Source organism: Lathyrus oleraceus, chromosome 1 (genome assembly GCF_024323335.1).
Source record: "Lathyrus oleraceus cultivar Zhongwan6 chromosome 1, CAAS_Psat_ZW6_1.0, whole genome shotgun sequence".
Taxonomy (NCBI): domain Eukaryota; kingdom Viridiplantae; phylum Streptophyta; class Magnoliopsida; order Fabales; family Fabaceae; genus Lathyrus; species Lathyrus oleraceus.
Window position 1 is genome coordinate 157,938,698 of NC_066579.1, and position 22,101 is coordinate 157,960,798.

The following is a 22,101-nucleotide window of genomic DNA, read 5'->3' on the forward strand; positions in this document are numbered from 1 at the left end:
ATTTCTCTGAGTAATCACGCTGAGGATGACCATCCTAGTGGTTTGGTGCTTACGAGCAGTGAAGTGGATAGTAAAGGCTTCGTAGAGGCCGCTCTACAAATCTATGCTTTTGTCCATGAGACTTTTATACCAGGTTGTTGTTGATCTAGTAAGAGTTAGTGCAAAGACCTTGCACTTTACAACCTCGTCGGTGTGGCAGTGGTCCAATTGATAGTCCACATGTTCAACATGTTCTTCTGGATTCCCAGTCCCATCATAGCTTTGAAGCTTGAGATGTTTCTCTAACCATCTATAAATTTTTCTCTCGAGGATGCGGGCAAACATGGGATTTCTTTTTTGCTCCAGGGGTGGAGCATCTTCTTCGTATCTCTCTCTTGTGTGAGGAAGACGAAGCTCTTAGGGAGTATGGTTGTCATTTTCCCCTTCATGGTCAGGATAAGGAGTAAGGTGTCTTTGATTGTGATGACGACCTGATGATCTTGGAACTTCTCTTTATGACGTCCCCGCTTTAATAAAGGTTTCTTGGGGGGCGGATTCTTGCACCGTGTTGCATTTTGGGTAAACATGTTGTTGGCTTTCTTCAATTATGAATAGCCTTTTTTTTCAGAGCTTGTGAACTCTGTTGTTACACCATGTTGTAAATAATGTTCAACATATCATTTTCTCCCTACATGCTGAGGATAACCTATAATACTGGGAAGCAAAAAAGTTTTTCCTATTCATGCATCACAAGAATCGGTGGAAGTTTGTAGGAAGGCTCAACTTTGTCAAATTGTTAGGCAGATCCGGGGTACGGAAGAAGCTGTAACATTCCCTGGTTTGTCATAGATGGAACGAGGTTTTGCCACGAAGGATCAGATAAAGATGTAACCAAGACTAGATCATCAACTCTTTAACAAAGAGGATGTTGGTCTTTGGCAGCTTAAGCAGCGACGATAACAACTTACCATTGAACGACGGTGTCACCGTAGTCAATGGATCTAAGAAAGGATTTGATGGAGAAATGGATATTTGCACTTTTAATATTGGAGATTTGAACTTCTGAAGGATGAGAGCTAAACTTCTAATGGAGGAGATCTAAGTGAGAAAATGAGTGTAGTCAAATTTTAATTCCCACATGTGGCACTAATGTTCCTAGTGAAACCATAATTGATCGGTGAATTGATGAAATGGTGTTTGTTACAATTAACTCGAGCTTTTTTCGATGTGAAGGAGATGGTGATGACCAGCAAGGTTAGCACTCCACACATAAGTAAGTAAAAGAGTGAAAAATTATGCGTGAATGAAGATGGATTTAGATAACTAAAAAATGTCGCGCTTCTCCTCTCAGGATTTGGATAACTAAAAACTATATGAAGTGTAGCATGGATCAGAATCAGGATCAGCCGTCAGATTGATCTCCGTTGTCAATAAAACTCTCTTAGGTGAAATCGTCGATTTCTAAAGAAGAGAAATTATACCTATTATACTCGTTTCTATTACTTCCACTTTCTAGTAGACTTTTCAAATGGCCAAAACACCAATAGATATCCTTTTGTTATAAGACTTTTATTTTTTGGAAACTATATTTATTTTATTATTATCATTGTCTATACAGATTAATACAATAGACTTTCTAGAAAACCTTAACCAAATTGTTTAAGCAAACAACGTATTTAAAAAGTCAAATTTATTTATTTTACTATACAAATTAGACCGAACTGAGTCTAATATATTCTTAGAGGCAAATTTGGATTTGTAGCCCGAAAGACATTAACAAACTTAGATGAAAGTTATATTTACTTTATTAGTCATCTAGCATTTTTTACTTTTGTTTGACTTGATTATGTTATGAATAATGTTTTAAAAATGAATCGGAGATCGAACCGGTGAAACTTGCGGTTAAAGTTTAATTGGTTCAACCGATTAAACATACGGTCGAACCGTTTATTAAATAAACTAATAAATATGAAACTAAATTTTATAGATATGTCACACATAATCATACGCTCACAATTTAATAAAATAAATATTTCAAAAATCTATTACAAAGTTAATACAATAATATCAATAATATATATAATAACATAACGTAGTTCTATACTTCATTTCAACTTTCATTTAAGAATAACTTGACCAAATTAAAAAATTACAATCAAACAATTAAAACTAATTCAAATCAATATTAAAATAATAGAATATAACAATTAAAATAAAATTTAGATCAACAAGAACAAAAACTTATGACAGTCTATATAGAGTGGTATACACCATTATCACAATGAGAATAACTTATGACATTTTGCATAACTTTCTATATAGTATTCTCATAGCGGGTCAATCCGGTATAAATATTACTCTTAATATTCATACCTATGTTTAAGACTTGATAACTTTATATCCATGATCCATGAGATGTGATCATCAGTCTACGAACATAATAGTCTCGATGCTTTAATGTTATCCCACTTCACAATAAAGCTCGACTACGGATACTTTAAGAATAGTGCCCTTATGTTTAATGTGCTCTCATGATTAAGTCACACTTAATACATTAAACGGACTATCTATTCCAGAGACTTTATTAATCAACCATAATAAAGAAAATGCATTTTATTATTATTAAATAATTCGATACAAGTACCAAAAGTATTGGCCTCTAGGGCTTACACCAACATCATGTTGCCCCCTGACACCCTTCCAGAGATCGTTTCCGACTTATTCATATACTAGAGTAGAGTCACTATGTGATCAGATCCGACTTGCTTACGTCTTGTAACAATGTTCTCCGAGAACCGACCTACTAACGATTTATGCAATCCGACTTGTTCGCCTTTTTATACTCGACCTAGAAAAGCTCGGTCTTTGAGAATTCTAAGATGTATAATAATATAAACATAATTATTGAAGATCAAAATATAATCGAAATACAATGTATTAAAAAGTTATATCTCAAAAATGATTTTTATAAAATACTATTTGAAAAATAGTTTCAAAATTAAATAATTTAAAAATATTTAATATCTAATTTTTTTAAATAAAATAATTAAATATCTAAAATAATATTTTTAGAATAATTATTAAAAATAGTTCTCAAACACCTTATCCATTAAGCCACAGGTGCTCCTGTTAAAATTGTGCTATGCATGCAAATTTATTTTCACACTTGGTTCTCAATCGAAGAAAAATTGGAGAAAAGCAACAATGAGTTCACCCCAGAATTTGTTATGGATACATTTGTTGTTACAACTCATTGTTGCTTTTCTCCAATTTTTCTTCGATTGAGAACCAAGTGTGAAAATAAATTTGCATGCATACCACAATTTAAACAGGAGCACCTGTGGCCTAATGGATAAGGTGTTTGAGAACTATTTTAAATAATTATTCTAAAAATATTATTTTAGATATTTAATTATTTTATTTAAAAAAAATTAGATATTAAATATTTTTAAATTATTTAATTTTGAAACTATTTTTCAAATAGTATTTTATAAAAATCATTTTTGAGATATAACTTTCTAATACATTGTATTTCGATTATATTTTGATCTTCAATAATTATGTTTATATTATTATACATCTTAGAATTCTCAAAGACCGAGCTTTTCTAGGTCGAGTATAAAAAGGCGAACAAGTCGGATTGCATAAATCGTTAGTAGGTCGGTTCTCGGGGAACATTGTTACAAGACGTAAGCAAGTCGGATCTGATCACATAGTCACTCTACTCTAGTATATGAATAAATCGGAAGCGGTCTCTGTAAGGGTGTCAGGGGGCAACATGATGTTGGTGTAAGCCCTAGAGGCCAATACTTTTGGTACTTGTATCGAATTATTTATTAATAATAAAAGGCATTTTCTTTATTATGGTTGATTAATAAAGTCCCTGGAATAGATAGTCCGTTTAATGTATTAAGTGTGACTTAATCATGAGAGCACATTAAACATAAGGACACTATTCTTAAAGTATCCGTAGTCGAGCTTTATTGTGAAGTGGGATAACATTAAAGCATTGAGACTATTATGTTTGTAGACTGATGATCACATCTCATGGATCATGGATAAAAAGTTATCAAGTCTTAAACATAAGTATAAATATTAAGAGTAATATTTATACCGGATTGACCCGCTATGAGAATACTATATAGAAAGTTATGCAAAGTGTCATAAGTTATTCTCATGGTGATAATGGTGTATACCACTCTATATAGACTGTCATAAGTTTTTGTTCTTGTTGATCTAAATTTTATTTTAATTGTTATATTCTATTATTTTAATATTGATTTGAATTAGTTTTAATTGTTTGATTGTAATTTTTTAATTTGGTCAAGTTATTCTTAAATGAAAGTTGAAATGAAGTATAGAACTACGTTATGTTATTATATATATTATTGATATTGTTGTATTAACTTTGTAATAGATTTTTGAAATATTTATTTTATTAAATTGTGAGCGTATGATTATGTGTGACATATCTATAAAATTTAGTTTCATATTTATTAGTTTATTTAATAAACGGTTCGACCGTATGTTTAATCGGTTGAACCAATTAAACTTTAACCGCAAGTTTCACCGGTTCGATCTCCGATTCATTTTTAAAACATTATTCATAACATAATCAAGTCAAACAAAAGTAAAAAATGCTAGATGACTAATAAAGTAAATATAACTTTCATCTAAGTTTGTTAATGTCTTTCGGGCTACAAATCCAAATTTGCCTCTAAGAATATATTAGACTCAGTTCGGTCTAATTTGTATAGTAAAATAAATAAATTTGACTTTTTAAATACGTTGTTTGCTTAAACAATTTGGTTAAGGTTTTCTAGAAAGTCTATTGTATTAATCTGTATAGACAATGATAATAATAAAATAAATATAGTTTCCAAAAAATAAAAGTCTTATAACAAAAGGATATCTATTGGTGTTTTGGCCATTTGAAAAGTCTACTAGAAAGTGGAAGTAATAGAAACGAGTATAATAGGTATAATTTCTCTTCTTTAGAAGTCGACGATTTCACCTAAGAGAGTTTTATTGACAACGGAGATCAATCTGATGGCTGATCCTGATTCTGATCCATGCTACACTTCATATAGTTTTTAGTTATCCAAATCCTGAGAGGAGAAGCGCGACATTTTTTAGTTATCTAAATCCATCTTCATTCACGCATAATTTTTCACTCTTTTACTTACTTATGTGTGGAGTGCTAACCTTACTGGTCATCACCATCTCCTTCACATCGAAAAAAGCTCGAGTTAATTGTAACAAACACCATTTCATCAATTCACCGATCAATTATGGTTCCACTAGGAACATTAGTGCCACATGTGGGAATTAAAATTTAACTACACTCATTTTCTCACTTAGATCTCCTCCATTAGAAGTTTAGCTCTCATCCTTCAGAAGTTCAAATCTCCAATATTAAAAGTGCAAATATCCATTTCTCCATCAAATCCTTTCTTAGATCCATTGACTACGGTGACACCGCCGTTCAATGGTAAGTTGTTGTCGTCGCTGCTTAAGCTGCCAAAGACCAGCATCCTCTTCGTTAAAGAGTTGATGATCTAGTCTTGGTAACATCTTTATCTGATCCTTCGTGGCAAAACCTCGTTCCATCTATGACAAACCAGGGAATGTTACAGCTTCTTCCGTACCCCGGATCTGCCCAACAATTTGACAAAGTTGAGCCTTCCCAGAAACTTCCATCGATTCTTGTGATGCATGAATAGGAAAAACTTTTTCGCTTCCCAGTATTATAGGTTATCCTCAGCATGTAGGGAGAAAATGATATGTTGAACATTATTTACAACATGGTGTAACAACAGAGTTCACAAGCTCTGAAAAAAAAAGGCTATTCATAATTGAAGAAAGCCAACTACATGTTTACCCAAAAAGCAACACGGTGCAAGAATCCGCCCCCCAAGAAACTTTTATTAAAGCGGGGACGTCATAAAGAGAAGTTCCAAGATCACCAGGTCGTCATCACAATCAAAGACACCTTACTCCTTATCCTGACCATGAAGAGGAAAATGACAACCATACTCCGTAAGAGCTTCGTCTTCCTCACACAAGAGAGAGATACGAAGAAGATGCTCCATCCCTGGAGCAAAAAAGAAATCCCATGTTTGCCCGCATCCTCGAGAGAAAAATTTATAGATGGTTAGAGAAACATCTCAAGCTTCAATGCTATGATGGGACTGGGAATCCATAAGAACATGTTGAACATGTGGACTATCAATTGGACCACTGCCACACCGACGAGGTTGTAAAGTGCAAGGTCTTTGCACTAACTCTTACTAGATCAACAACAACCTGGTATAAAAGTCTCATGGACAAAAGCATAGATTTGAAGAGCGACCTCTACGAAGCCTTTACTATCCACTTTACTACTCGTAAGCACCAACCCACTAGGATGGTCATCCTCAGCGTGATTACTCAGAGAAATAAAGAAACCATGTGCGGTTACATTCACAACTTTATTAAAGTGGCAGTGACCATGGGGGGCAAGAAGACATATTGAAGTGCTTGATTTTCGAAAGATAATTGAGGTCGGAGACTCAAAGAAGCCCATAGTTTGAAAGATTTACTAAGTAGGGCACAACCTTATTAATATAATGAGGAAAAACTCTTGGACATGGGAATCAACCAAGGATCGAGGAACAACGGGCTTAGTCAGCCACTAGAGAGTGATTTCGGTCGACATAAATAAGAAGGAGAACACAGACCCTGGTCAAGATTTGACTATTACACTCTCTTGAATACTTTAATGAATTTTTTTTGGAAGGAATGTGCAAACACAGAGTTCAATGAAGTCTGGAAGAAATGTGCAAACACGGAGTTCATTGAAAATTTGGAAGGAATGTGAAAAATTTGGAAGGGAAAAATACCCAAATATTTATCAACTACAAGTCAATACTCAATTTTAGGATATGTATTCACAAACCAAACCCAAATCCATAACACCTTAGCAGAGTTTTGGCTAAATAAGTTTATGTTTGTATTTTTAGTTCTTCTAAATTTTGCAACTAACTTATTCTCTTTCTTATTTTTTTTATTAACCTTTTTGTTTGATGACCAATAGGTGAGAAAATTATTTGAATAAGGGGAAAAATTATTTTTGAAAGAAATAATTTGAGTTATCGGGAAATATTTTTAAAGAGATTGCATCTTTAAGGGAAAAAACTCACATACTTTGGCATATAAGAGAACATCTTTCTTCTTTTATTTTGTATTTCATGCTAGAAAATTGTTTTAAATAGTGAAAGAAAACAAATCTATATTAGAGGAATGTAGAAGGAAACTCTGGGGTTGTCTCTAGCACCATTTCTTCTAACTGAAGCAACAAGGTCAACTTCATTTGGCACCAATTCCTATGACCAGAGGAAAATACTCCCCATAAACATTTAAGATCAAGTGAAACTTATTTCAAATACTTCCTTTCAAAATTTAAGCATGTCTATTGAACTTATTTCATACCCTCACTTTTAAAAGTTATTTTGTAAGCATTCAAACACTTTAATTCTAAAGATGTAATTTAAGTCATACTTTTTGTGATGTAAATCTAAGGTATCGTTGATTGGATACACCTTAATGGTTGTAATCAATTTACAAAGGGAAGTGCTTAGTTGTGACAAATACATCAAGCATGGTTATGAACATATTAAAATACATGCAAATGAATCTCAATTCAAAAATAAATAAACATTGTCTAGGCAACCACCTTTTTCATCTTGATTTATGACTTAAATTGTGAATTATTTAACATTCTATCAACTTAGGTTTTTCTCCTTATGTACTATCTTTTCCTGTTTTAAGGAGTAAATCAGCACGTTTCATTAATAACCAGAGACACGATACAAGCAAGGGAATGATAATCAAATAGTAGGATGAAGGATACGATCAACAAATTCTTTATGACCAAATTAAAAAAATGACATGGAGCGACACTATTTCTCATTTAAAAGTATCACATTTTTATTGATTATATATCTTTATGGTTCATGATAAGATTCACTTCACAATTTGAAAAATGCTTCTTTATATTCAAGATTTTAAATCTCAATGACGATGGTGGTTGAGGTTATCAAGAAATGGCATCAATATGAGATATAATATCTTAAAATTGTTAGAGCACAAACAATCCTTTAGATTTTCTGTCCTGAGGAACAAGAACTAGAAACTTAAAGAAATGACAATGCATCAACCAATACCTTCAAGATAAAATATAGACTAAATAGGTATCATTGTGAATCTACAAATGCTAACATCTACAAAATTAAGGTATTATATAGGAATACTATATCAATCATATTTGATTTTCGGGCTGTGAAAAGAACTCCTTTGCTTTATGAGCTACCTCTGCTTCCAAAATTGCTTCTTGAACTATGTCAGATCCTTTCACATCAGCTCCTAATACAACCAAAGCTTGTTTCAATTCAGATATCATTCTAGAGCAAATAAAAAACGCTGCATAAAAATGACTATAACATAGTATGCGATGCAGATAACAGACAATCATGATTAAGTTATTATTACCACCACGATTTGGTAAGAGTCCAGTACTTTCAGCGGAAACTGGCATGACAATAAGCTGCAGACCATCTTTAATCTTCTCAACTTCAGCACTACTTGCCAATGAACCATTCTTGATGGAAGGGGCCTCGGCCAACCTGGCATAAGTAGTTGCTTTGCTTTGCATATTGAATGAATTGGATGGCAATGGAGTTGAATCCTATAAATAATTAGACGTGTAAGAAAACACGCTCCCTAGAGGAGTCCATTCTATAGAATTATTGGTTTCTGTATGTGGTCTATAAACCTTGGTAAGAGACGATATTGAGAGATTCACCCCAGCACCTTCCGGTATCCTGTTGTTTGCATATCCACCTACAGCCGATAACACGGTTATACAAAATATCGGCATCAATACATTTCGATTAAATCGTGCATCAATGTAAACAATACCATTTAAGATGGATGGCTGGTCGAGATTATCAAGCCTGCGAGTTAAAGGGCCAGGATTTATGAATGATAGACTTCGAACTTCATGTTGAATAGCATCTACTTGTGCCATCATATCCCGAAGTTCGTTATGAAGCTAAAAGGCAGAATAGAATATGTGATTAACTAGATTGCCATTTTCAATTTTCTTACAATGCAACGATGAGTTTACCGAGTTTTAGTACGGACAGAGATATCCATATGAATTATAAGTTTGATAAAAGAAAGGGAGAGTACCTGGCGAGCTTGCTGTATAACAAATCCAAGGTGTCCCCGGGCCAATTGTACATATGCAATAGCCCGGCCAGCCATCCTCCCAGTTGTTCTGGTTATGATTGGCAAATCCTTTGGACCTATTGCACATTGATTTTCCGGTTAAACAATTTAGATCTATTAGTACTAAAATTTCGATATGATAAAGATAAGTAAGAATAGCATGAACCAAACCAAGCAGAGCCGCAGTGGCTCCCAACAATAAGAAAAATTAAAAATAAACGAACACACCTGGTGGGACTTGAACCCACAATCGCTTGATTAGAAGTCAAACGTCTTATTCATTAGGCCACAGGTGCTCCTATTTAAATTGTGCTATGCATGCAAATTTATTTTCACACTTGGTTCTCAATCGAAGAAAAATTGGAGAAAAGCAACAATGAGTTCACCCCAGAATTTGTTATGGATACATTTGTTGTTACATATTCTGCAGTTATTCGTGGTTACATGAACGTCGGGAGGAATAATGATCCATTTCCTGATTTTAAAAGATAAATGAATTGCAACAAAAAAAACAATTGCATAAAGCAAAGAAAAAAATGACAATTATAATCTCTTCATATCTCATGTGATAGTAATTTACTCGTATGGTGGAGGTGTCCAATGTTCAACCATAGGATGAACTTAAAAGATTTATCTTTAAGAAAAGTTTGATTTTTTTTTTATGTTGGTATTGGTTAAAAAATTTAAATAAAAAAATATTTATGTTCAATGTATTAAATATATATAATATTTTATAAAAAATTTAATTATTTATAGTTTTAGTGAATTGAATACAAATAATTTTAAAAAATTTATCTTTTTAATTTTTAAAATAATGATTAACTTATCTTTTTAATTTCTTAAAAAAATGTTCCTACATTAGTTAGCATTTCTTTTAATGTTTGATAAAATAACACTGTTATTAAAATATTTTATAATGCACCTAGTAAAACCTTTAAATCATTTAAAGAAACTTTTATAGTTATTTTTTCATTTCTCCTTTTTTTTTAGATGACAAGCCTTGATCCAAACTTGCAAGCAAGGTATTTCTTGAAGCATCAAAATCAAAGTTACTTAGAGAGCAAACTAATTCCTAATCAGAAAAATTATTGCCTCTTCATCACGTTTTTTTCTATGAATTCAATGATCCCACACAACCACCAAGTCCAAAACCTACCACTTTTTTCCCTTCCACAACTCAACATGCATATTTTCCTTTAAAGCCTACAATTTCATCATTCATCATAAAAAGATTGGATTTTTAATGGGTGGCCAACAAAAGAAGATTATGGGTTTCAAAGTTTCTCATAAGTCTGTAGGGTTTGACCTTATGCAGAACTGTGATCTTCCTCCACCTTCCAAGGTTTTTTTGGGTTCAGATAAAACGGTGATATTATCTATGAATAAGGTCTGTAATATTTCAGGTAGAGAAAAAGGACGAGATAGCATACACCAGCTCGAAAATGATGATGACGAAAAGGATAAAAGAGAACTTCTTAAGGCGCTGAAAGCATCTCAAATACGCGCTAGAGAGGCAGAAAAGATGGCGGCTATCCTAAACAAAGAAAAGGATGGTCTCTCTGTTGCTTTGTTGGAAGAGGCCATGCAGTTGTTTGCTTGTCGCCAAAGGGTGAGATTGCTTGAGCTTCAAGTTTTGAACCTGCAGCAAAAGCCAGCAATGTTGATGCCTGCAGAGGAGGAGGCTGTAGGATTACCCCATGAAGAAACAGTTAGTGTCTCATGGGTTCTGGCTTTGATTTTTTCATTGGGAATTGGGGTTGCCACTGCCCTTGCTTGGGGTTACTAGTCCTGCTGATATTGCAGATATGTAGTTGATACATGAAAGAAAGACAATCTGCATATACAAATTTTTGTATCATTATCTGTTTTTGTTTATTTACTGCAACAACATGATTGCCAATCTGTGCAACAGTAATGCCATTTTAGTAGTATAACTTGAAGTGTCTTAATAAATTTAATGATATGAACAGTCGAAAAGGACCCAAATGATGCAAACTTATATTAAAGAAATCTCGTGTACAAGATGGGTACAGAGTAGTGCAGAACTGCTATTATATATACATTAGTTCACATCTTTGCATTTTCCAACGCCTATGCACATAATATTATATACCACTATACTAAACTTACAATCACCACACAAATAGCAATTTATATGGATAAGTGTATAGTTCTCATATGATCATAACATTCATCACTTTCTAAAAATATTTCCAAGCAAACCCAGCAGACATGTTTTCCGCACTTGCACTCAATGTGATTGCACCCATCAACCTTTTCAATTATTTGCCCACAAGCAGAGCAGCTCTTGACTTGTTCTTTCCCTTTACACCACTCCCTCAGAGATGTGATCTCTGGGTCATCTTTAAGCTCCCGGTATCTCTCGCATGAAACGAATGGATGATACTCTAAGTGGCACTTGGTACAAGTGTCTGAATAACATGCTCCGCAAGTAAATGGCTCACTACCTGTGTCGGGATCTGCAACTCGATAAATTGAGGGGCAGTCGGGAGACGGGCAAAACCTATAAGTTCCTGAACTCGAAGCTACAAAAGCTCGCAAAGAAGCCCTGAAAAGTTCATCTAACTTGTCATTTGACAGGAGAGTTCTGAAATCTGTAAGCAGAATAGGATCTCCACAGCCCGTGTGAGCACAACATATTGGGAAACTGCCTTGGTTTCTTATAGCAGATTCACACTGCTCAACCAGACACAACCGGCAGAACAAATGACGACAGCCTTCAAGTTGATATCCATCCTCAACCTCACACAAGCAAACTGGGCAACTAGGTCCTGTGTCGAGTCTCTCAACTAAATGAATGCTTGAACACGCAACCTCCAAAGTTATTTCCTCTACTCTTGGTTTCAACTCCTTGTTACCATTGAGAAAAATTGCCTGTTGGCGTGTGTTAAGTTTGAGATCAGCCCCAGGTACCTTCTCTTTTAGCCCTTGAAGATCTGGCCCAAAAGTCTTAACCACTTGTTTCATCAAGTCGGGAGGTAGGTCCCTCCCTCTCAGAGGGATTACTAACTGCTTTTCTTCATGGAGGGAGAGTAGAGATTGAATTAACTTCTGCTGAGCCAAAGCAATCTTTTCTGGTGAACCAAAAATTCTTAAGTTCAGGCTGGGCCAATCAAAAACTATGTATGTTTTGGTCTCTTGCTGTATGGAGCATTTAAGACTAATGCCCTCTCTGGACAAAATGAGTTGTAGAGCTGCGGGAGGAAGGCTTCCATGGTCAATGAGTTTTCCTCTCGACAGTTCTTCCAGAGGTCTCCTAACTTCTGCCACTGTCTTGGTGGCATTGGCTGTTATCTTCAGTCGGTGGGAACCATTAGCAGTTCTGTTTAGGTTCCACTCAAGACCTAACCAAAAACGATTCATTGTCAGCAGTCAAAAAAGATGCAATAGATGACATGACAGAAACTAACAACCAAAAATAGGGCGATTTATTTTGGACAGAAATATTCTTAAAACACAACTTCAAAATACAGGGCCCTTTTTTATAATTGCTACCAAAATTATTAGTTTCCATTTTACAAGAAATTCCAAAATGAAAGTAACTATGTACACGCCCTTAAATTGTGTCCATCTTAAACAATTAGTGCCTTAAATCCACATCCTTACATATAATACACCAACTGCTAAGAAACAAGTAAAATAAGGGACCAAAAACAAAAAAACAAAAACTACTGCTCACTTCTCTCGTTTTTCCAACCTGTTTTCTTTGGGAGGGAAGGGGTGCAAAAAAATACTGCTGAAGCTTAACTGGATATAAGTTATTATTTTATAAAGAAGAAACAACACAATTGAACAAAATACATGGTGAAAGTCAACATTTTTTAGGGGGAATATTAAGTTGCAGCCATGTAAATAAAAGGCTCGGCTTTTGAAAAAACATCAACAGAAGAATTACAAGCATCTATAAAAGAAAATGAGCATAATGATGAAATACCATTTAAATTGTTGAAGTTTGCAAGTATTTTTTCCAATTGTTCCGCAATCACGTGATACACTGGTGCAGGAAATATCAAGGAGCTATGAAACAACTGTTCACACATTATCTTTTGCCATGAAAGACATCCGGGTAATACCTTTCCTTCAATTTCTTCCAAAGCTTTAGCTGCTTCTAAATGTAATCTTCCATCAAAATTAATTAAAGCTCTCATGTAAGAATCCTTTGGCTCAGGTGGAAATACCTGAACACGGCAAGAACTAATATGAGGGTCTACCTTGGGCATTAAGGGGGAAATTACTTTAAAGAGTGCCTCTTCGCAGGCACTGCAGGGTGGATTTCCAACAGCCTCTCCCCTCACCACAAAAAAGTCCAGAATCCTTCTACTTGTAGCATTTCTTAGTACATCCAAAATTTCTGTTTCTTGAAGCTCTCTGTCAAGCCCACTTATCATAATACCGTCCATTGACTTATTACTAGGTGCACAACGAACATACCTCCCTCCAATTGCAAGGTTATAAAAATCTCTCAACATGAAATTGACATCATTTTTATCACATATAACTATGCCAAATCCTCTGCTAAGTCTGCGAGGCCAGAAAATTCTTGCTTTAACTTCAGGAAATAAAAATGTTTTATCCCCTCCCATAGCTGATTGTGAAGGAAGTATTTTCAAGTTCGAGCCGCAAAACTCGTCTCCATCCAGCTCAACGGCTCTTTTGGCAGCATCAGGGGACAAAAATGTTATCTTGCCCCACTTTTCTCTATCTGGAGGATCCTTCCCCATTCCTTGGAACTTGTACACAGCACATATAGAACCTGAGGTATTCTTTTCAAAAAACATCAGGAGCTCCTTGTCATCAATTGCATTTATGTTTGAGTGATACACATCAACACTCAGGGAATGCTTCTCGAGTTCCAGATGCTTTATCTCAGCACCAGACCCAAACAAAGCCATAGGTGATGCAGAACCAGACCCGTGATACAAACATTTTTCCATACATTCTGTGCGTAACCTCTTTTTCTCGTATTCTAAAACATCACTCACCAACATAGTACCTCTGATTCTATGAACCTAACAATAACAACAAAACAAAACAAAAAAAGTTATAACCATGAAATAGAAACTATAAACTTAGAAATAATCAATTGATCTTTTTGTTCATATGCTTCACAAGCTGACCCATCTGAAACCTCCAATACACAAAATACACCATGCCAAATCCAATCATCACATAAAGCCAAACATTCTCTCCCTCACTCTCCTTTGGTGACATAATCTCCTCAATTCTAAAACCCTCCCTCTCTGAATTCCCCAAAAGACCCTCCAAAAAATACCCATACAACACATACATCTTATCCCTCCCTCTCGAAACAACCGAAGTAGGGTACCCTTCACTCTCAAGGTCAATTTTGTCATAAACCACACCCTCCCCCCATCCATTATTACTCTTCAGAAGCCACAACTTATTCGCTTGCGGTGAAACCACCAAAACGACACCGTCACTTCTAAAAACGACGCCATCAGGACGCGTGAGATCCTCGTTGAGAAGTACGTGCCTGGCTGTACCGTCGTCCGCATCAACCTTGAAAACCTTACCTGTATTGGATTGCACCACCAAGAGATAATCCCCGCTGCTGACGTAAGCAATACCGTTGAGCCCGATGTAACTATACGGTGTGTCGCGGTCCACCGGATGTTCGGTGAACCTTGGCGATTTTGAGAAGATTGAAGCTTCTCCTTTCACGTTGACTTTCCAGATGTAGTTGCCGATGGAGTTCGTGACGTAAGCGTTGCCGTTGTAATCAACAGCGACGTCGTTTGCGAGGGCTTCTTCATCGGTGGGGAGAGGGGAGAGGAAGAGGCGGTTGCCGGATTTTAGGTCGTAGGCGGCGAGAGCGTTGAAAGGAGGAAGAGGTTTGACGGCGTGGATTACAGCGAGGACGCGGTTGTTGCGTGAATCGACTGTTATACCTACAACGGTGACGTTTTCGGGGAGAGAGGTATCGGAGATTAGGGTTTCGATTATGCCAGCGTCGGAGATTGATGAGATGGTGCGGTGACGGAGGGATCCGACGAGGAAGTGTTGTTTTAAAGGGTCCCACGCTAGGGATTCTGGATAGAGGTTTGGTGATTGGAAATTGATGACGTGGGAGTTTTCGGCGAGGGCTTTGATTATCGGAGTTGAAGTTTGGAGGAAGAGGAGGAGGACGACGACGGTGGTGTATGAAGTAAGGGAGTGATTGCATGAGTGAATTGGCATGGTGAGGTTTTGAGAGCTGTGTTTTTGGGTTTGAAACTTTATTCAAGTAGCGGCTGAAGTTAAGTGTATGGGTCTTCATCTCACGATGATGTATCTATAAAATTATACTATATTCTTTAATCGGAGAGGATTTTGAATCTTTAGAGTTTGAAAAAGAAAAATTAAAGGTCAGATTGTTTTGTTTTGTTTTGCTTTTAAAAAATGATTTTTATACTATTTATTTTTTAAAAAAAATTGTAAATAAAAAAAATTAATAAAAAATTACTTTTAATAATTATTCTAAAAATATTATTTTAGACATTTAATTATTTTATTTAAAAAAATTAGATATTAAATATTTTTAAATTATTTAATTTTGAAACTATTTTTCAAATAGTATTTTATAAAAATCATTTTTGAGATATAACTTTTTAATACATTGTATTTCGATTATATTTTGATCTTCAATAATTATGTTTATATTATTATACATCTTAGAATTCTCAAAGACCGAGTTTTTCTAGGTCGAGTATAAAAAGGCGAACAAGTCGGATTGCATAAATCGTTAGTAGGTCGGTTCTCGGAGAACATTGTTACAAGACGTAAGCAAGTCGGATCTAATCACATAGTGACTCTACTCTAGTATATGAATAAGTCGGAAACGGTCTCTGGAAGGGTGTCAGGGGGCAACATGATGTTGGTGTAAGTCCTAGAGGCCAATACTTTTGGTACTTGTATCGAATTATTTATTAATAATAAAAGGCATTTTCTTTATTATGGTTGATTAATAAAGTCCTTGGAATAGATAGTCCGTTTAATGTATTAAGTGTGACTTAATCATGAGAGCACATTAAACATAAGGACACTATTCTTAAAGTATCCGTAGTCAAGTTTTATTGTGAAGTGGGATAACATTAAAGCATTGAGACTATTATGTTTGTAGACTGATGATCACATCTCATGGATCATGGATAAAAAGTTATCAAGTCTTAAACATAGGTATGAATATTAAGAGTAATATTTATACCGGATTGACCCGCTATGAGAATACTATATAGAAAGTTATGCAAAGTGTCATAAGTTATTCTCATGGTGATAATGGTGTATACCACTCTATATAGACTGTCATAAGTTTTTGTTCTTGTTGATCTAAATTTTATTTTAATTGTTATATTCTATTATTTTAATATTGATTTGAATTAGTTTAAATTGTTTGATTGTAATTTTTTAATTTGGTCAAGTTATTCTTAAATGAAAGTTGAAATGAAGTATAGAACTACGTTATGTTATTATATATATTATTGATATTGTTGTATTAACTTTGTAATAGATTTTTGAAATATTTATTTTATTAAATTGTGAACGTATGATTATGTGTGGCATATTTAGTTTCATATTTATTAGTTTATTTAATAAACGGTTCGACCGTATGTTTAATCGGTTGAACCAATTAAACTTTAACCGCAAGTTTCACCGGTTCGATCTCCGATTCGTTTTTAAAACATTATTCATAACATAATCAAGTCAAACAAAAGTAAAAAATGCTAGATGACTAATAAAGTAAATATAACTTTCATCTAAGTTTGTTAATGTCTTTCAGACTACAAATCCAAATTTGCCTCTAAGAATATATTAGACTCAATTCGGTCTAATTTGTATAGTAAAATAAATAAATTTGACTTTTTAAATACGTTGTTTGCTTAAACAATTTGGTTAAGATTTTCTAGAAAGTCTATTGTATTAATATGTATACACAATGATAATAATAAAATAAATATAGTTTCCAAAAAATAAAAGTCTTATAACAAAAGGATATCTATTGGTGTTTTGGCCATTTGAAAAGTCTACTAAAAAGTGGAAGTAATAGAAACGAGTATAATAGGTATAATTTCTCATCTTTAGAAGTCAACGATTTCACCTAAGAGAGTTTTATTGACAACGGAGATCAATCTGACGGCTGATCCTGATTCTGATCCATGCTACACTTCATATAGTTTTTAGTTATCCAAATCCTGAGAGGAGAAGCGCAGCATTTTTTAGTTATCTAAATCCATCTTCATTCACGCATAATTTTTCACTCTTTTACTTACTTATGTGTGGAGTGCTAACCTTGCTGGTCATCACCATCTCCTTCACATCGAAAAAAGCTCGAGTTAATTGTAACAAACACCACTTCATCAATTCACCGATCAATTATGGTTCCACTAGGAACATTAGTGCCACATGTGGGAATTAAAATTTGACTACACTCATTTTCTCACTTAGATCTCCTCCATTAGAAGTTTAGCTCTCATCCTTCAGAAGTTCAAATCTCCAATATTAAAAGTGCAAATATCCATTTCTCCATCAAATCCTTTCTTAGATCCATTGACTACGGTGACACCGTCGTTCAATGGTAAGTTGTTGTCGTCGCTGCTTAAGCTGCCAAAGACCAGCATCCTCTTCATTAAAGAGTTGATGATCTAGTCTTGGTAACTGTCGCATCCGCGAAAAACAACCGGCGGGCTGAAACAAAAACAACACAGAGCCGCCACCGTGCGTTATTTATCCCAAAAGAGGGAAAGGAAACGCTCAGAGTAAACCTGGGAAAAGCATGGTCTCGCGACCAAAGAGAAAGGGTACGGGAGTCGGTTACGCAAGGGGAAGGTATTAGCACCCCTCGCGTCCGTCGTACTCGACGGGATCCACGCTCTAAAAGAAAGAAAAGGTTGCTAAAACAAACATCACACACACACACTGAAGACAACACAGGTGGGGGTAAGAGGAAGAGGGCTCGCTAGGACATCGCATCCTATGCCTACGTATCTCGTCTGGAACGAGAATCAGAGCTGCCGTAGTTCGGCTCACGCACGCCAAACAAGACACACACAAACTCAGGCAAACCTGGAACCCGAATGCCAATCGCTGGACTTACATCGGCTTCCGAACCAAACAAACACAATCAGGATACGGACAGCCAATCGCTGGGCTTATATCCATATCCTGACACACAAGAGGAAACAAACAACAAGTTACCAGGGAGTCGGGAACTCGAGCCTAGCAACAGTCAAGCAAAACACACACAAAAAAGAAAAAAAAAAGTGCCCGGAGAGACCTCGCACGGTCTCCTGCCTACGTACCTCATCTGGTATGAGGATCAGGGCGACGTAGTTCCCCTGAACGGGAAAGAAATTCCAACCAGATACAAAGGGAGACACACTACTAGGGAGCTGTACTCGAGCCTAGGTGATATCATGCATCATTGCCCTATGTTATGGTTTCTATCCTAACTTGCTCAACAACAAGCTAATCCTAACCAGGAAAAAGCAAAACACACATGCTCAATCAAAATAAAGCAAGCATTCACATAGCACACACTATATCCAGTCAAGTGAGGCTCAAACAAAGGGTTAGACTGCCGAGGCAAGTCATCTGTACAAGGGTAGTGTTCGCTCTTAACCCTGACATTGAGAGTCAGGGTGAAGCAGATGAAAGGTGAGTGAAGATGAGACTTCACAGCTCTTATCCCTGGCCAGTGAGAGCTTCAGACAAAGGAGCGTGGGTCCAGAAAGTGGGAACCCTTCTACACTCAAGACTCTGACTAGACTGTACAAATGTACAAGATCTTGGGTTAATGTCCCAATGCATCAACACAGTGATGCGAGCAGAGGGACGACTCAACAGAATAGCGGGGGATGGATTGCACATCCCTTGGGTTCCGCCAATTGCCTTAATCAAGGTCTTTACCTGCTTGGGGACAAAAGTAAACAATCACAAACATCGCCTCTTAAGGAGGACTTCAGACAGTTGCCTGGCTAAATAACAAGCCAGGTCTTCCAGACTACATGGATACAAGAGAGTCTACCTCAATTGGTTTATACAACTAAGCAGCAGCACAACAAGTTCTTAAAGAACTAAAGCGACTATGGTACCTGAAATCAATCTAATACAGTCAGTATTCAAGTCACAAAGTCAAAATAGACAAGTTAAGAATCAACAATCAACGTAATCAAACAATGCAATGTGCAAAGCACAATCAACTCAAGTGAGCCAAGCATCCTACAAAATGAACCAAGTTAGTTCACAACAATTAGCCAAATCAAACTCAATTAACTTGAAGCAATCTCCTTAAAGCATTTGCATCTCAACCTGAAACACAATTCAAAAGTGAGAAACAAGACCACTAGGACAAGCCTAGGGTCCAAAGGAGGTGAAAAATTCAAAACAGCAAGTGAAAATTAATCAAAATCACAATCAAACAAATTAGAAATAAATCCCATTGGTCCCATGCTCATATCATTCATCATCATCATTTCATAAGCTAAACATGTCAAACTATGCATTTTGGAAACATATTAGAGCAAACAGAATGATCACAATCAAATCAATATCAAAACAGCTCAATAAATTCCACAAAAATTCAAGCTTTAACAGAACACATTCAATGAGTAGCATATCAAATTTCATGCCATTTGGACCAGAGGAAGTATGGAAATTAAATTCATAAAGTTCAGACAAGTTCAAGCAAGCCAACACAAGGCATCAAAACAATCATCAACTTCCATAAATCATAAAAAAGTGACAAAACATGATAAATGAATGGGATCAAAACCATAATGACCTATAATGTGTCTAGAATTCACATGTCAAATTTCACACTCATCCAATTAATGACCAGAATTTCACAAATCAAATGCCAACATGTGTCACAAAAAATCAACAAATGACAAAACAGGAGATAAAATTCCAATCAAATAGGAAATGCCATCAATAAATCCAGAAAAATTCACATGTGTCCTCAAAATCCATATGCTCAATCATGCAAAAATTTAGCTCAATCCAATGTCCACAAGTACATCAAATAAAATCATGAAATTCACCAAGCATGGTGTGACACAAATTGTCACACCTCTATTCAAAAAATCATATCTCATCATCCAGGGACTCAAAAATTGCAAACTATACATCAAAATTACCAGCAAAGAGTCTAGAACATGCACAAAAAATTTCAAGCATTTTTATGGAAGCATCATCATTTTATGAGTGAAATGGCATGGCATACACAAATTGGACACATTCAATCAAACCCTAAGCAATTTATTTTTTTCACATGTGCACAAAAATATTAAAAATCACCATAAAACACTACACATCACAAGGAGAATAATGCAAAAAGTCTCATCAAATTTGGATAAAAAATGAAGAACTTATGATTTTTTGAAGTTGTGTGATGAAAATGAAATGAAAAAATGAAAAAGAAAATGAAATATCAAATGAATTAAATGAAATAATGGCACAATTGTAATTCTGAGGAACGAGACCAAAACACGGTCGTTTCATTTAATGGAATGGCGCGCTCTCATTGGCCAGTGGTGGCGGTAAACAACAATTCAAACACAGCCAAGGCAATTTTGGATCAAATACGCGAACTGAAGCGCGTTTTTCATCGTCTCCCACAGGCAAATTCCAGAAAATCAAAAATGCAAAAATCTCAACCAAATTCATCATGCCATACATCAATGTGTTCATCTTTCAACCTATATCATGTATATGGCAAACATATGACCTAATTCTAACTGTATCGACGGGATCGATCGAAAATAGGTTTCCACATCAAATGTTCAAATCACGATAACTAGAGCAATTCTCAATGGAAATCAATTTTACAAGTTGCAGTATGCTCAGCAATGAATGAACTATCAAAGACACATCATGATTTTGAGAATCATCGAGATCGAGTTCTAACCTTGTGGTGATGGCAGCTGTTGAAATCGCGAGCTTCAAGGTCCAAAAAGCCAAAACAGATGAAGTTCAATGCTATGGAAGGTGAATGCAACAAGTAGTTTAGCTCAACACAACTCCAGCTTCGAGAATCATCAAATTGCCATGGATGTGTGAGATTGTGACAGCTGCGATTCTTGAAGGTTTTTGCCTTGATCTTGTGGAACAGTCGTGCACCAATGCTTATGGAGTGTGGATCAAACAAGAATGAACCAAATTGATGAAGGATTCAAGGAGAAATGATGAAAAATGTGTGAAGAAAGTTTGGAGAATTTGGAGGTTTTGGAGGGAAATTCTGTTAGATCTTGAGGAATGTGAAGTGTGATTATGATTTCTGTTATGATTAACCTCTTATACCAATGCTTAATCCATTTTTTAATCTCAATTAGCAAAATTGAATGAATTAGTGCTAATGCAATTTTAATTGAAATAACCAAAATAGCCTTTTCCAAATTAAGCAATGTAACAGTGCAATGACAGTTCAAGCAAGTCTAAAATGATGTATGTGATATGTTGGAATGAGCTTTTTGTGCCAAAACCATGTATTTTGAAATTTCACCTATTTTGCCACTAATCTTCAAATAATCCACTTGAAAAATGACTTTTTGCCATGATTATTTTTGATGAAATTTGATGATGCATCATGAAAGTACATGTGAAATATGGTTTGCTCAAAGAAAGATCATCCAATTTGGCCATTCCATGTGAAAGTTATGACACTTTGAATTTAGGCATTTTTGGAAAATGATTTGATCACAACTTGCCAACCATACATGAGAAATTCAAGTTCTTGGACTTTTTGGAAAGGTGGGAGCAAGATCTACAACTTTCATGTTGAACAAATTTTCATTTGAAGCATTTTTGGACATGTAATTTTGTGGTGAAAAACTTTCC

General features: G+C 35.4%; 4 protein-coding genes across 4 annotated transcripts; 1 reads left to right on the forward strand and 3 right to left on the reverse strand.

Annotated features, from left to right (window-relative positions):
* Window positions 1-8,064: 8,064 nt before the first annotated feature.
* On the reverse strand, window positions 8,065-9,285 carry LOC127096870 (uncharacterized). Its single transcript, XM_051035410.1, has 5 exons — window positions 9,211-9,285; window positions 8,938-9,070; window positions 8,792-8,859; window positions 8,509-8,704; window positions 8,065-8,382 (listed from the first exon to the last, which is right to left on the reverse strand). Exons 1-5 carry the CDS (start codon window positions 9,283-9,285, stop codon window positions 8,279-8,281), a joined length of 576 nt encoding a protein of 191 aa, XP_050891367.1. The 3' UTR covers window positions 8,065-8,278.
* Window positions 9,286-10,333: 1,048 nt separating this feature from the next.
* Window positions 10,334-11,110, forward strand: LOC127123888 (uncharacterized). Its single transcript, XM_051054068.1, has one exon. It carries the CDS (start codon window positions 10,493-10,495, stop codon window positions 11,033-11,035), a length of 543 nt encoding a protein of 180 aa, XP_050910025.1. The 5' UTR covers window positions 10,334-10,492; the 3' UTR covers window positions 11,036-11,110.
* Window positions 11,111-11,226: 116 nt separating this feature from the next.
* LOC127123877 (ATP-dependent RNA helicase DEAH11, chloroplastic) lies at window positions 11,227-14,258 on the reverse strand. Its single transcript, XM_051054056.1, has 2 exons — window positions 13,205-14,258; window positions 11,227-12,614 (listed from the first exon to the last, which is right to left on the reverse strand). The coding sequence occupies exons 1-2, from the start codon at window positions 14,256-14,258 to the stop codon at window positions 11,401-11,403; spliced, it is 2,268 nt and encodes a 755-aa protein (XP_050910013.1). The 3' UTR covers window positions 11,227-11,400.
* Window positions 14,259-14,327: 69 nt separating this feature from the next.
* On the reverse strand, window positions 14,328-15,594 carry LOC127123882 (uncharacterized). Its single transcript, XM_051054062.1, has one exon. The coding sequence runs from the start codon at window positions 15,466-15,468 to the stop codon at window positions 14,350-14,352; it is 1,119 nt and encodes a 372-aa protein (XP_050910019.1). The 5' UTR covers window positions 15,469-15,594; the 3' UTR covers window positions 14,328-14,349.
* Window positions 15,595-22,101: the final 6,507 nt, after the last annotated feature.